Raw genomic sequence first — 13,827 nt, 5'->3', positions numbered from 1 at the left:
TTTGCTAGGAGGAAAGAGTGAGCCTTTGTTATGGCATGCTTCTTCAAAAAATGTACATTACCACAGCTTTTATAATAAATAGTTTCAGTCCTAGTGCATTTTGTGAAATGTTATTGCTGTCTTTATTTTGTTTTCTCTAATATGCTTCTTTTTCCAGTTTGTCAGATAATGCATACGTTCTCGTGGGTGAGGTATTGAGGAAATTAGTTGCCATTGCTCCAATTCATTGTCGTCTATTTATCAACGAGCTAGCAAATTCTGTGCAAAAATTGACTAAATCTGCAATGAGTGAATTGCACGGCTATGGCGAGGCAGAAAAGGCCCTTCTGAGCACATCCTCAACTGATGGGACTGCGATTTTAAGAGTTCTGCAGGCATTGAGTTCTCTTATTTCATCATTACTCGAGAAAGACAAGGATCCTAAGCTACTCCCTGAAAAAGATTATAGTGACACTCTTTCTCAGGTGTCGGACATAAATGCGGTTTTGGAGCCATTGTGGATAGAATTGAGCTTTTGCATAAGCAAAATAGAGAGCTATTCAGAGTCTGCATCTGATTTGTCTATTCTTTCTGGGAGCTCTGCGTCCTCTAGCACCGGTGTAATGCCTCCACTTCCAGCAGGTACCCAAAATATTTTGCCCTACATAGAGTCCTTCTTTGTAACCTGTGAAAAGTTACGCCCTGGCCAGTCAGGTGTTGCTCATGACTTAGGCACTGTCATTACCTCCGATGTCGAAGATGCCACAACTTCAGGTGGACAAAAGGTATCTGGGTCCCATGCTAAAGTTGATGAAAAACAAATTGCTTTTGTAAAATTCTCTGAAAAGCATAGAAAATTGTTAAACGCTTTTATTCGGCAAAACCCCGGGTTGCTTGAGAAGTCATTCTCGCTCTTGCTGAAAGTCTCCCGTTTCATTGATTTTGATAACAAACGAGCCCATTTCCGGTCGAAAATAAAGCACGATCATCATCACAGTTCTCTAAGAATTTCAGTGAGGAGAGCATACATTCTTGAGGATTCATATAATCAACTGCGTATGCGTTCCGCTCAAGATCTCAAGGGGCTGTTGACTGTTCATTTCCAAGGGGAGGAAGGTATTGATGCTGGTGGACTTACAAGGGAGTGGTATCAGTTGTTGTCCAGGGTCATTTTTGACAAGGGTGCTCTACTTTTTACAACTGTGGGCAATGAGTCAACCTTTCAGCCAAATCCTAACTCTGTTTATCAAACGGAGCACCTTTCGTATTTCAAGTTCATCGGGAGAGTGGTATGTTCCTTCTCTGTTGTCTTGTTGTTTTCCAATCCTTGATAATATTTATATCTAAACCCGTATGGGTGTGGCTCTTTGGCTTAAAGTCATGGGTATGCTCCCCATTGACACGAGTTCGAATCCCCCCGGGCTTACCCAATGCACGTGGTTTACGGGTGATTGCGTGCATCCGTAGGGAATAGTCCCGTCCTAAAAATAGGGGTGGGGATACCCTATGTCATCAAAAAAATATATGTTTATATTTATATCTGATTCCTTGGCACAACGGTAAGGTTGCTCCATTGTGACCTGGTGGTCACAGGTTCGAGTCACAGAAACAGCCTCTCTGCAAAGCAGGGGTAAGGCTGCGTACATCTAGCCCTCCCCAGACCCCGCAATGGCGAGAGCCTAGTGCACTGGGCCGCCCTTTTATTATTTATATCTGATTACTTGTTCCTGTCCAGGTTGGGAAGGCTCTATTTGATGGGCAGCTTCTCGATGTTCATTTCACTCGATCTTTCTACAAGCACATTCTTGGGGTTAAGGTTACCTATCATGACATCGAGGCCATTGATCCTTATTACTACAAAAACTTGAAGTGGATGCTTGAGGTATGCTCATACATTATGGATACGTGGATTTTAGAATCAGGGTTTTGTTTTGAAAGTGGTGTAAAATTCTGGATTTTACATCCATTATCCTGGATTTTAAGTAAGACCTGAATTTAGGACGATCTCCTACTCTCTCGCTTGACGAAAAGAGGGGTGAGAAATCAGAAAACGAAGGGAGGGTCTCCTTCTTCCCATGTTTGCCATCCAGGATTTTGAGGAAATCCAAGATTCTAAAATCTGCATATCCAAACGGCCCCTATTGGTTTCAAGGAATTCATGTTTTCCTTTTCTAGTTTTTTGTCACTTTGTGCTTCTTCCTATACATCTTAACTGGTTATTTGTCAACTTTTGCAGAATGATATAAGTGATGTTTTAGACCTTACTTTTAGCATGGATGCTGACGAGGAGAAGCTGATATTGTATGAAAGAGCTGAGGTAGTGGATACCACCATCCCTATATAAATTACATGCCTTAAATATTTGCTGGTCAACTTATTTGGTAATGCCGCAGGTTACTGATTATGAGCTTGTTCCTGGTGGACGAAACATTAGAGTCACTGAGGAGAATAAACATGAATATGTTGATCTTCTTGTTGAGCATAGGCTGACAACTGCTATTCGTCCTCAAATAAACGCATTCATGGAAGGTTTCAACGAGTTGATCCCTCGGAATTTGATATCCATCTTTAACGACAAGGAATTGGAATTGTTGATTAGTGGACTTCCTGATCTTGATTGTGAGTTCTCATAATCATTTGGACTACTTCAATGATAATGCAGTACATGATGGCATTTTGATACTTGCATTATTTTTCTAAGGGGGTACTAAAAAATAATGGTTCAATATATCTATTTATTTATATATATTCTTGTGGTTACTGGAATGCAGTGGATGATATGAGGGCAAACACTGAGTATTCTGGCTACAGCGCTATATCACCTGTTGTCCAATGGTTTTGGGAGGTGGTTCAGGGCTTCAGCAAGGAGGATAAAGCTCGTCTCTTGCAGTTCGTCACTGGCACCTCAAAGGTACCATAGTTCCGCCTGAAGCTTTCTTTTCTTCTTTTTCTTTGTGCGTTTTTTTTTTTTTTTTTTTTGTGCTTTACAGATTCTTTTTATAAACATGGCTAATTATATTTGCAGAAAAATGGTTTGTGTAAAATATGTAATGTGGTTTTGTTCAGTCATTAATTCTGTTTTGGTGAGCGTTTCGTTTTGCTCACTGGAATGGAATGTACCGGTGTCTCATCCATTTTTTGGTGTTTCGTTTTGGAAACTTCGTTATGACAGGTGAATTTTTTTAAAATAGTTATAAATCTTAAAAAAAATATTGGAAAAAATAAAAAACTATTACATAAAAAATATAACAATAGACACATTTTATTGCTTAAAATTTAAAACATCTATCCTAGACATGAAATTAGATCGTATGGGCCTAATTAGTATCAAATGTAGTGCAAAAACATCAATTCACCATTCATCATTCCAAACTCGTCTTTTGAATCGCCCCATTGATGGAAGCAAAGAATCCCCACATTTGTGTAGAATATGATGAAGAGATTCCCCCAAGAAAATGGCGAAAAATCCCCGTCTTCCAACTTTATTAAGGTTTTAGTGAATAAATGAATTTTGCAAAAATGATAAATGACGGGGTTTTGATGTGATTTTAACCCTCCCATTCGTTTGAGAGGGTTAAAAAACTTCAAATGCCTACAAACATTCATAAAATAGTCATTGATTGAGATTAAAATGGGAAATCTGAAAATTACAAATATGAAAATATTCCAAAATTTTAGTGCAATTTTGTCCAAAACATGGTGTTTCACTCTGTTTCGTCCGGTAAAGACAAAACAAAACAAAACACAATGAAGCAGACCTAATCAGGACAGATTTGATGTAGGGCAAGTCGCAAGTGGACTAATCCTACAACGTTTGACACTAAGAACCTAAATAGGACAGGTGTCTACAATTGGTAAAACTTTAGATAAGTGTAGAAGGCTGTATCTTATGGTTTGAGGCTCCTAAAGAGAATGTCTAACAAGTGCAACAATGATAATCATACCCAAATAGCATGCTGGAACCACTTAATTTAATCAACCCAGCAATTTGACATTACCAAAAAAAACTGTTGAAAATTAACACCTACAATTGGCACCATGAGATCACCAAAGAAAGCTCCAACAGAAATGGATTGAGACCTTTGTTGTTGTTCTATAAGTATAGTCCCCTTTAAATAGATATTAGGCTTGTTGTCCACAACCTTAAATGAGGCACAAACAGCCCCCCAATATGGAGGGTTTGACCTCTCAAGGCAAATTCTGAAGGAGCAAGCTAAGATTTGGGGATTTTATTGTTTTAGGGTTTTAGGGTTTACTGCAATCAATTAAACACAGTAGTAGGGTTTAAAGAAGGCTAAAGGAATAGTCTGAAGCTTAATTTTGAAATTTGGTTTCAATTTGGGGTGGATTTTACCAATTGGGGCAAAAGGGCGTTTTGGTCTGTTTATTAGTCAACAGGGTTTGATCAGATCAACCTGTTGTCAAAGTTTAAAATTTCGGCCAAAATGTGGCTGAAACGAAATTCACGTGGAATCATTTTTTTCAAGATTTCAACGAAATTTCGAAATTAAATTTCAGCTTGTGAAATTTCATTTTCTCGCCTTTCTTGAAGATTTCCAATGAAATTATAAGGATTTGCATCGAAATATTTGGGATTCCACCGAAGATTTCAGGAATTTCCACCAAAATTTTAGGGATTTTCCACCGAAATGTTACGAATACCGAAAATTTTCATTTAATTTTACAAGATTTCGGCCGAAATTTCCTCCAAAACTGAAATATTTCGATGTCGGTGGTGGCCGAAACTGGAATTTAAAATGTTGCCTATGGTAATCTGGACTCGGGGCTAAAATTTGAGGTCCAACAAAGCTAAGAGAGAGGTAGGGCTCGCAAGCACAAAAAACATCACTTGTTGATGTTTTTACATTCTACATGGAGGGACGCCACATCCTTTTCTCCAAAAAATCCTTTAGGGCTTGTTTGGATGCATGTGGAGAAGCGGGATGAGAAGGATGAGAAGAATGCAGGGAGAAGACAAGAATCGCAAAACCCAGGAAATACCTAGGTTTTATGATGTTTGGCTAGTTGGAATCCAAAATCCCGAACATAAAAAATTATAAATATAATAAAAAAGAAAACATAAAATGAAATAAAAAAAATGGCAATTGTATGCTATCTATTTTTGTCAAATACTCTATATATCCAATTTTGTTTTTTCTGCTTTCTTCCTTTCTTCGACATTGATTTTTTTTTGTTTTTCCGGTTTTTGGTTTTTCTGGCTAAGCACCACTTGAAAAGGAAGAAATCCTACCAGATAGTGAGTGTAGTGGAAGAAAGGATCAGAGAGAAGGGGAGAGATGGTGGTCGGAGGCTCAAGGTGGAGGTGATAGTCACCAGTGCAATTATGATGTTACTAAGCGTCGGGAATACGGTTATAAGCTTGCACAAGGATTTCTCCGACGAGGCAATGAGAGAGAGAGAGAGAGAGAGAGAGAGAGAGAGAGAGAGAGAGAGAGAGATTACCTGAGCTTGTAAAACCCTTGGTTTTCCCAACAAGAAGGCTTCTGATTGCAAGGTTTTTCTGGCATGAGGGATTTGAGAGAGAGAGCAACCCTGAACTTTCCTCTCTTTTACCTCTATTTTTTGAGGAATATTTCGAGTATGCGGTGGGGATGCCACATCACCCGACAACCACCCGATATCCCTGAAGTGCACTAGAGATTGCTCGGCTAAAGTAGCAACCAAGCGACAGAAAATGCTTATGTGGTGTCATAAAATGCCTAAAAATTCCCTAAAAAGTATCTGTTTATGGTGTCCAAATAGGGCCTTAGGGTTTGTTCAGTTGCTTTTTGCGGGTCGGAGAACCCGAGGAAATGGCATGGCAAAAAGAAAAAAAGAATAGATTTTTTTTTAAAGACACAAAGAAACTTGAAAATGAGAAATGCATCCATTCTTCCTTCATCTGCCTGAGATCTCGGTGCAGATCGGTCAGGTGTTCTTTGCGAAGGAGGAGGTTGGCGATGATTGAGGAATACGATGACGATTTTTTCTTATAAACGGAGATGGAAACACCTAGATTCTTAATTCATTTTTCATGGAGACAGAAACCCCTTCGTTTCTCATATCCTTCTATCGTTTCATGGAGACTGAAACCCCTCAAACAGGTGGTTTTTTTATACCCTTCAAACTGGTTCTTCATCCGAGTTGTGTCTATCGCCAATGCTATTCCCGGTCTCCCGCGCAACATAAACAGATCCGCTTTCAATATCCTGACATTTTTTTTTGAATGATCGCCAATGTAATTGCAAAAAAAGAAGGACCGGGATGGTCAAGATACAAGGAAGAGGGACAAACAAAATAAAGAAAGATACAAAAGATAACAAAGGAAAGTCATGAAGGGAGAGAATCAAACAATGCCAATGACTCTTTCGACACTCCTTCCCTAGTAAGCCTATCGGCCACCTCGTTTGCCGACCGATGAATATTCTTGAACTGTAGCGATAAAGGTCTCATCTAATCAAACATTTCATCTAAAAACCTTGCAAAATACCGAAGCTAGACACATTATTCAAAATACTCTAAAAAGTGGCTAGCCTTACCATTTAAATCTTAAGATCACATCAGGACCAGTAGCAAGTCTAGTTCTCCTTGAAGTCCTAGTCATCCCATGTGTAGTAATTTGCGATTCCTCATTCTTTCAAAAATAGGAAAAAGACAAGGGAAAGATTACCCAAATATTCTCTCCCTTATTTTCCTCCCGCCTTATTTTTCTCTTTCCTTCTTTCTCTCCACACGTTTTCCCCTACAAGGGAAAACGTGTTCTCCTCCTTAGTCCTTCCTCTCAAATTTGGTTTGCCACATGTCATTTTCTCATTCCGGACTCTTTGGAGAGATATGGGATGGAATATGATGTGGAGAATGGGGATTGGTTAAATGGGAGGAATGTGCCACACGCCCAACAAGAATTGGGTGGATTTGTTGGCTCATGGCTATTGGAGATGTAGAAATTAAGCCAAAGTTGAAATGAATATCCCTTTTAGCCACTAAATAACATTCAAAGAGTCCCCTTCTACTACAACATTCTCCAGTCTATTTGCAGCCAATAGCTTTAAGCCATGATGAGCTATGCGAACCTCGGCCTCCATAGTGTCCGGCCTCCCCAATGGGGCCCGCGAAAGCCCATAATACTTCCCCTTGGTCATTATCTTATAACCGGGAATCGGCTTCGAGATGGTTATCAATCTGAAGAGAACACTTGAAATTCTGAAAACGAAGCAGCAGATAAAAAATGGAGGATCTCTAACTAGGGGAGGCGGGCTGCTGGGGGGGGGGACGGGGGGTGCATGATTCTTCGACGAGAGAGGAGATGCGATCTCGAGACGAAAGAAACCTAGCGTTTCTGTTGCTTAGCAAGAAAAATCGGCTGCCATCTCACCCGACAAGAAAACCATGTTTGCACCCTTTTAAACGCAAAAGGTTTTCCCGAAATCCGACATAACGCACAGTCAATGCGTTTTGATGGAAAAGAAGATGGGTTTTCCTTTCCTTTCCATGTCTCAGAAAGCAATTGAACAAACCCTTAGTTTCTTTTGGTCTTGGTTGGAGAAAATGAAGGGGGCTAAGATAATTAGAAACGGGATGATGAGAATCTTTTGAAGCAACTCCGAGTCCCTTCGGAAAATCTCATTTTCCCGCGTTCTTCGGCCTTGCTTTAAGCGGAAAAGGGAGAAACAGACTGCGTCAGATTCGACTAATGAACTTCATTTTCTAGTTTTTACCATTCTCGGCGGTGGAAAATCTGCATAACCCATTCCGTTAACAGTTATCGAACGCAACCTTAAGGCCATGGGAATGAATTTTGATCAAGTTGTGAGTTTGAAATCAGAAGTCCGAAAAAGAGGAGGGCGATTGAAAGAGAAACGTGAACTGATTGAGACGTACATTGCTTTACACAAAAAATCCTTTATCTCTCACCTAGGAAGCTGCAAAGAGTCACACCTTGCAAGAAAGAGACATTCGAAATTTTGGATCTGTTCTATCATTCACTCTCTTTCAAGAGATAGGGGCAATGTGAGGTTCTGATATTTACATAACTATATGGGGCTCTTTCTTTAAAAGAGAGTAACTATCCAAGGCTCTTTCCTTAAAAGTGAGACTAACATATGACAATAGACTGTTGTGAGAGGACATAATTACCTAGGGTTCTCTCTTTAAAAGAGGGTTTACAATATAATTAATCACGACAAAATAAAACAAAAAAAAAGTAGGCTATTACAAACTAACATAATATACACAGAAGACACATAAAAAATGTTATACCATATATTGTACTCATAGTAGGCTATTACAAAATAACTAAACATCTAACGATTTTTGAAATTCTGTGCAATCTGTGCTCTGGAGTCTGGATCCATCTCGATCAAAGCTAGGAACCAATGGAGGTGATGGGTGACTGCTGGCGCGTTTGTCTACACCGGTATACTCGAAATAGTAGATGGATATCCCCATCAACCCCACCCATCTTGTAGATAACTCCAATGTGGTAAGACTCTTGTATCACTCGTACAGGTCAGGGTTGAGCCGCTTAAGCTCCTTTGACATGACCCAAGTGTAGTGTCTCTAGTCGTCCATTCAACTTCACCAAGAATTCCCAATAACCTCCAGCATTGGGTGACTATTTGCTCATCAAGGATACCCTTAATTTTCTCTCGTTTCTTGGGGAATGGGGGTAGAGGTGGTGGACGAGATGGAGAAGCGTTGGCAAGGGAGTGGGCAGGTGTGATGTGATAGCTCCGTGACCATAAGTTAATCCAACAATGGAAGAATTTGATTCAGGGATTTGCTCTGACCAAGCGGGTTAGAAGGATACAACAAAGTCATGTGCATAATTTGGTCCCCTGAATGATACTAGATCCTCCACATTAAAAACGTTGTTGATGCCTTATTCTGGAGGTAGTTTGCGGGCATATGTGTTGGCCCTAATTGTCTTTAACACTTTAAATAGAGTTGCCTTCCGGCCATGTAATTTCTTTACTATTCCCTTAGGTAAACCGCTTTGGTCTGATGTGAACCATTACCATATCACCTTCTTTGAACTCCTGATGCTTCTGGTGTAAATCTGCAAATGTTCTGTAATATGTGTTGTTAGCACATGCAATTCATGAATGTGTTGGACAAAGGATTCTGCTAATTCAGGTGGCCTAGAGTCGGGTGAAATATGAATAAGATCTTCATGTTTCCTAGGTTGATTGCCTGTGACTATCTCAAAAGGGCTTGTAAAATGGTTGGCTGAGCTATATTGTAAGCGAATACAGCCATATGAAGGACCTGATTTCAACTAAAAACATTGTCACCCATAAGACAACTCAAAAGATGACATCTCAGAAGATCCCCAAGTCTTTGATTAACAACCTCTGCCAACTACTTCTATACTCAGAAAGAGTATGCGTGCGAACATATGGCTCAATTCGTCGCCAGGCTTATTCCCAACACCAGCTCGGTGTTTGAGAACAAAGGTATATTCTCGTAGAAATTCAATCCATTTCACATGTCTATGACTCAATTTCTTTTGTGAGTTGAGAATGGTCTGGGTATAGGACAAACTCTTGCGGTACTTATTAATGTCTCCATTAACGTAAGGCCTGAACTATTGCTTAGAATGCTGTCAAATGTGGAATAGCGTGGCTTGGTTTTCGTTTAATTTCTCACTAAAGAAAACGGGTGACCCTCTTGACTTAGAACACCACCTATGCCAACTCCAGAGGCGTCACGTGCCACCAAAAAGACTTCAGAAAAGTTAGGGAGACAAAACTTAGGGAGATGATATTTTCACTCCCCTTGCATTACGTGCACGCTCTCCTTATTACGTAATTTGACGTGAAAAGTGGGCAACTTTAACTCTTTTTGACGTCAAATCACGTTATAAGGGGGGCGCATGCGTAATGCGGGGGGGGGGTGAAAATATCATCGCCCAAAACTTAAGGTATATAATGATATGCACAAACAGTAAATGTGGAAAATGAACCTAGCAAATAAAATATTGTGGGAATGACAGCATTTTGGAGATTCATCAAGGGTCCGTTCAGTCACGCGCAGGAAAGGAAAAGGAAATGACATGGCAGAAGGAAATGGGAAGGAAAAGAAACTGCTAAGAAAGCAATAGAAGTGCGCATTCAGTTGCCAGGAAACTGTAAAGAAACAACAGGAATGTGCATTCAGTTGAACAGTTCTTGAAAAATAAAATCAAATGAAGACACCAACCACCTGCAAAACAAAGTATATCAAAAAGATGATTATGTATCAAAGCTAAAAATAAACCCAAACCAACCAAATCAGAAAATATAGTCGAAATTTATTTTTAACCGAACCCAAACCCCTAATCCGACCCCTCAAATCCAAACCCACAAATCCTTACCCTAATATCAAAGCTAACAAAATCCAAACCCTAAAAAAAATCAGACAGCAGAAAACGAAGATTAAACACCAAAAATGCCACCAAAAAAAAGGAAAATACAATAAAGAACATTCATCCATCAACAATACTTAGAAAGCATAGATTCAGATCAAGAGACAAACCAAACATTTGATATAGAAAACGAGGGTTTAGAAAGACATGATTCAAGGAATACTAGGGTTTACAGAGCATGGATTCAAGAAAGACATCAAAACTTGGCACAAAAAACGGAAACCGGAACAATAACTCATAGATCCAACATAAAACGAAAGCATAGCTTAGAAAACATAGCTTCAAGATCAAGATAGAAACCAGACATTTGATACCGAAAATGCAGGAAAAAATAAAAAAATGGAGAAAGGAAGAAAGGGAGGAGGCGTACCCGAGGAAGTGCGATGGACTGGAGAAGAGCCATGCGAGGAGGCGTGCTTGACCAAGGAGGCTAGGGTTTCTTTTTTTCGTCGCTTCTCAAGAGGCGCTGCTCGAGGAAAAAAAATTGGAATCCGATGGTTACACACGGATTTCTTGTCGCGGAAAGACCCTTGACACGTAGGATTTCTCGGATTCCACGTGGGACGTATGGTTTCTCCGCGCTTTCCGTGATTTGGCAACAAAACGACTAAAAACTCTCTTTCCACAGAAACAAGTTCTAACTTCTTTTCCGTTTCTGTTTCCTAGACACAACTGAACACACCCCAAGTGATTTTGGACCTTGTGCAAGCAAAGAGGTTTGCTCTTGATCCATGGTCCATATCAACAGCAGGTGTGGCCAACCTATGCAATGATAACAATTTATAGATCTTGCAAACCTTATTATTTTTTTTAGAAAAATTACAACATACACAATTTACAATTCATAGATTTCATTACCTAAAGAAATAATTGCCAGTAAACTCCGATCTCAATCCCCCAATTGATGTTATCCTTATTATCTGGGGTCCACTAATATTGGTTTGCTTTTGTCTGGTGTATGATTTCAATTTTGATGTTTCTCTATTTTCTGATAATAAGTAAATTAATGTTAAGATTAATGAAAGGAAATGCATCAACAGGTAAGAGATAATGACAATAATTCAATAGACGACTATGAAAACATCAAGAAGTAGCAAATTAATCATTATCCTTAAAAGAAGTGCATGTGAGTGCCTAAAGGTAGGAAAAGAATGCCTTACAGACATCCATGCATTGTCATTAATGAATTGAAAATAATCTACATGATATCCAATATCTATATCATTAATATAAATCAAGCACGAATTAACTTCGCCATGGAATTAAAACAAAAAACTATTAAAGTTAAATATAATCTTTAAAAATTGAAGTTAACGTCTCTCTGAAATCCTAGGTTTAAAGTATCAAGATTTATAGTATGTATTGGACAGCCAAAAACCACAGTGCCACAAGATATATATTAGGCCTATCAAGGTCCTGGACCCCATTTTCCATTTTTACAGGGCATGGGCTATCACATATCATATCCATCTCCACACTACACCAACATGTTTCACCATATATCACCACTATTTTCTTTTTGGAAACTTGCCCCTAAATTTATGATTATAGCGATAAACTTCAAAGTGCTTATTTCCTTAATTATTATATTCACTTTTCGGTGGACTTTCTGCATTATTATCCTCCAAAAATTCCAGTCTCTGGGTTGCTTACGCATTGTCAAAGACTAATTGATATTGGTCTTTTCGGTGACTATTTTGGAGTGCCTTCTTACTTGGTGTGCTGTTGTGTCCTTTCACCAATTTTGCAGGTTCCTTTAGAAGGTTTCACTGCACTTCAAGGAATTTCAGGCTCACAGCGGTTTCAAATTCATAAAGCCTATGGCAGCCCTGATCACTTACCTTCTGCTCATACATGGTACGCCTTTATATTCATGGACCGTCTTTTCTTTATTAGTCATATTGGTTCATTTTTCTTGATTTATTTGGTAAAAGATCACCTTTCCTCGGAGATCTAAAGCTGGGGTCTCCTAGATGATTGCCTAGGGCCAAGATGATTGCCCATGACTCCTAGAAGCTGGGGTTTCCTTAAGGTTAAATGACCTAAGGTCATTTTCTAGGTTTTCCAAACTAGAAAAATTGACCATCCTTTTGTTCTCTCCTGAACTCCTTGCTTCCCATTATTCATTTTAAGTAATTGAGTTCTTTTTTGCCATTCGTTAATTTTGAAGTATTGAAGTGCTAATTTTCAAACCTTTTTTAAATATTTGAGACACCCTTTCACTTTCTTCATGAAAATTTTCGTTGTGTCTGAAGTTTTGGTGGAAATTTTGCAAGAAGGAAATTTCCACCTTCGGCGAAATCCTATAAAAAAATGATTCCTTGCGAATTTCGTTTCCATCTTGATGGAGATCTGAAATTTCGGCTGAAATTTAAGACCTTGCATGCAACATTCCATTCTAGATCCCTCTTTATGTTTTTCATATTGCGCATAGAAAGATCTCCCATCGATCATCCATGTACCAACTTACCCACCCATCTCTGTTATTTGGTTGCTGCAGTTTCAACCAGTTAGATCTACCAGAGTATCCTTCTAAACAACAGCTACAGGAGAGATTGCTTCTGGCCATCCATGAAGGGAACGAAGGGTTCGGTTTTGGTTGAGAAAGGAAGAGGTCAATCAGTTCCTTCTCCCTTCATGTAGATATTGTTTAAAGAGAAAGGGAAATAGAAATTGGAAAAGGGGGAGGTGTGATCAAATTAGGTATATGTTATTTACTGTACAGTATTTTTGCTTTGAAAAAGAAATACTTGGGCAGTTTTTTATTTGCCATTCATGCCTCTTCTCATCATATATCACTTTCTTCCTTATTATTTCTTCATGTAATTGTTTCATGGCTATAGATTTACAAAAGAATACATACACAGGATTTCAAAACAAAGAGAACATTTAGATAAGTTAATGGATTTTCAGAACAAAGAGAAGTAACTTACAAGTTGTTCATATGATGTTCACAATCCCTGGTCCAATTCCTCTACCATATTTGCTTTCTATCTTTGTTTTCCACTGCTGAGAGAAATGTTGGGGATGGAGGGCTGATATAGTAGTTTTTTTTTCTAGAATTAGTAGATGCTGCAAAATCATAAATGGTTTTTCGTATTTTACGCCGAATTACATGCTGCAAATAATCCGTAGATGCTTAATGCATGAACAGTGCGATTTATGCGGCTTTTTTGACCAGCTGGACGGATGGGATTACCTAAAAGCAACCATTTGGTAGGAAATGATTCAATAAATTTCATCACTAATACTTTTTTAATAACCCTGAATTTATTTAGTAACCTTAAATTTTATTGATAATATGAGAAATTACAAGAGGGTGGCACACTGCCAAAAAATAAAGAACTTACCTACTATGAATGCTAGGGATTTTCAAAGTCGCGTCCGAAGGCACCTCTGGCCATTTCACAAACATTATCATGCAAAAGATTACCAGATTTTAT

The 13,827-nt window shown here is 38.9% G+C and overlaps 1 protein-coding gene across 2 annotated transcripts in view; it reads left to right on the top strand.

Moving 5' to 3' along the window:
• Positions 1 to 13,177, top strand: part of LOC143857151 (E3 ubiquitin-protein ligase UPL1-like) — a 39,703-nt gene extending 26,526 nt beyond the window's left edge. For both annotated transcript variants that reach the window (XM_077367477.1, XM_077367475.1), the window contains exons 11-17: positions 158 to 1,268; positions 1,715 to 1,861; positions 2,216 to 2,296; positions 2,373 to 2,598; positions 2,751 to 2,890; positions 12,135 to 12,241; positions 12,885 to 13,177. In XM_077367477.1, coding sequence (XP_077223592.1) covers positions 158 to 1,268; positions 1,715 to 1,861; positions 2,216 to 2,296; positions 2,373 to 2,598; positions 2,751 to 2,890; positions 12,135 to 12,241; positions 12,885 to 12,987 — 1,915 coding nt within the window. In that variant the 3' untranslated portion in view covers positions 12,988 to 13,177. The remainder of the gene's footprint in view (positions 1 to 157; positions 1,269 to 1,714; positions 1,862 to 2,215; positions 2,297 to 2,372; positions 2,599 to 2,750; positions 2,891 to 12,134; positions 12,242 to 12,884) is intronic.
• The last annotated feature ends 650 nt before the right edge of the window (positions 13,178 to 13,827 follow it).

Source organism: Tasmannia lanceolata, unplaced genomic scaffold, assembly GCF_043159265.1.
Source record: "Tasmannia lanceolata isolate RefF3 unplaced genomic scaffold, GAP_Taslan_0.1 ptg000024l, whole genome shotgun sequence".
Lineage (NCBI taxonomy): Eukaryota > Viridiplantae > Streptophyta > Magnoliopsida > Canellales > Winteraceae > Tasmannia > Tasmannia lanceolata.
The sequence above is the reverse complement of the archived record's forward strand: the minus strand, read 5'-3'. Positions and strand labels throughout refer to the sequence as shown.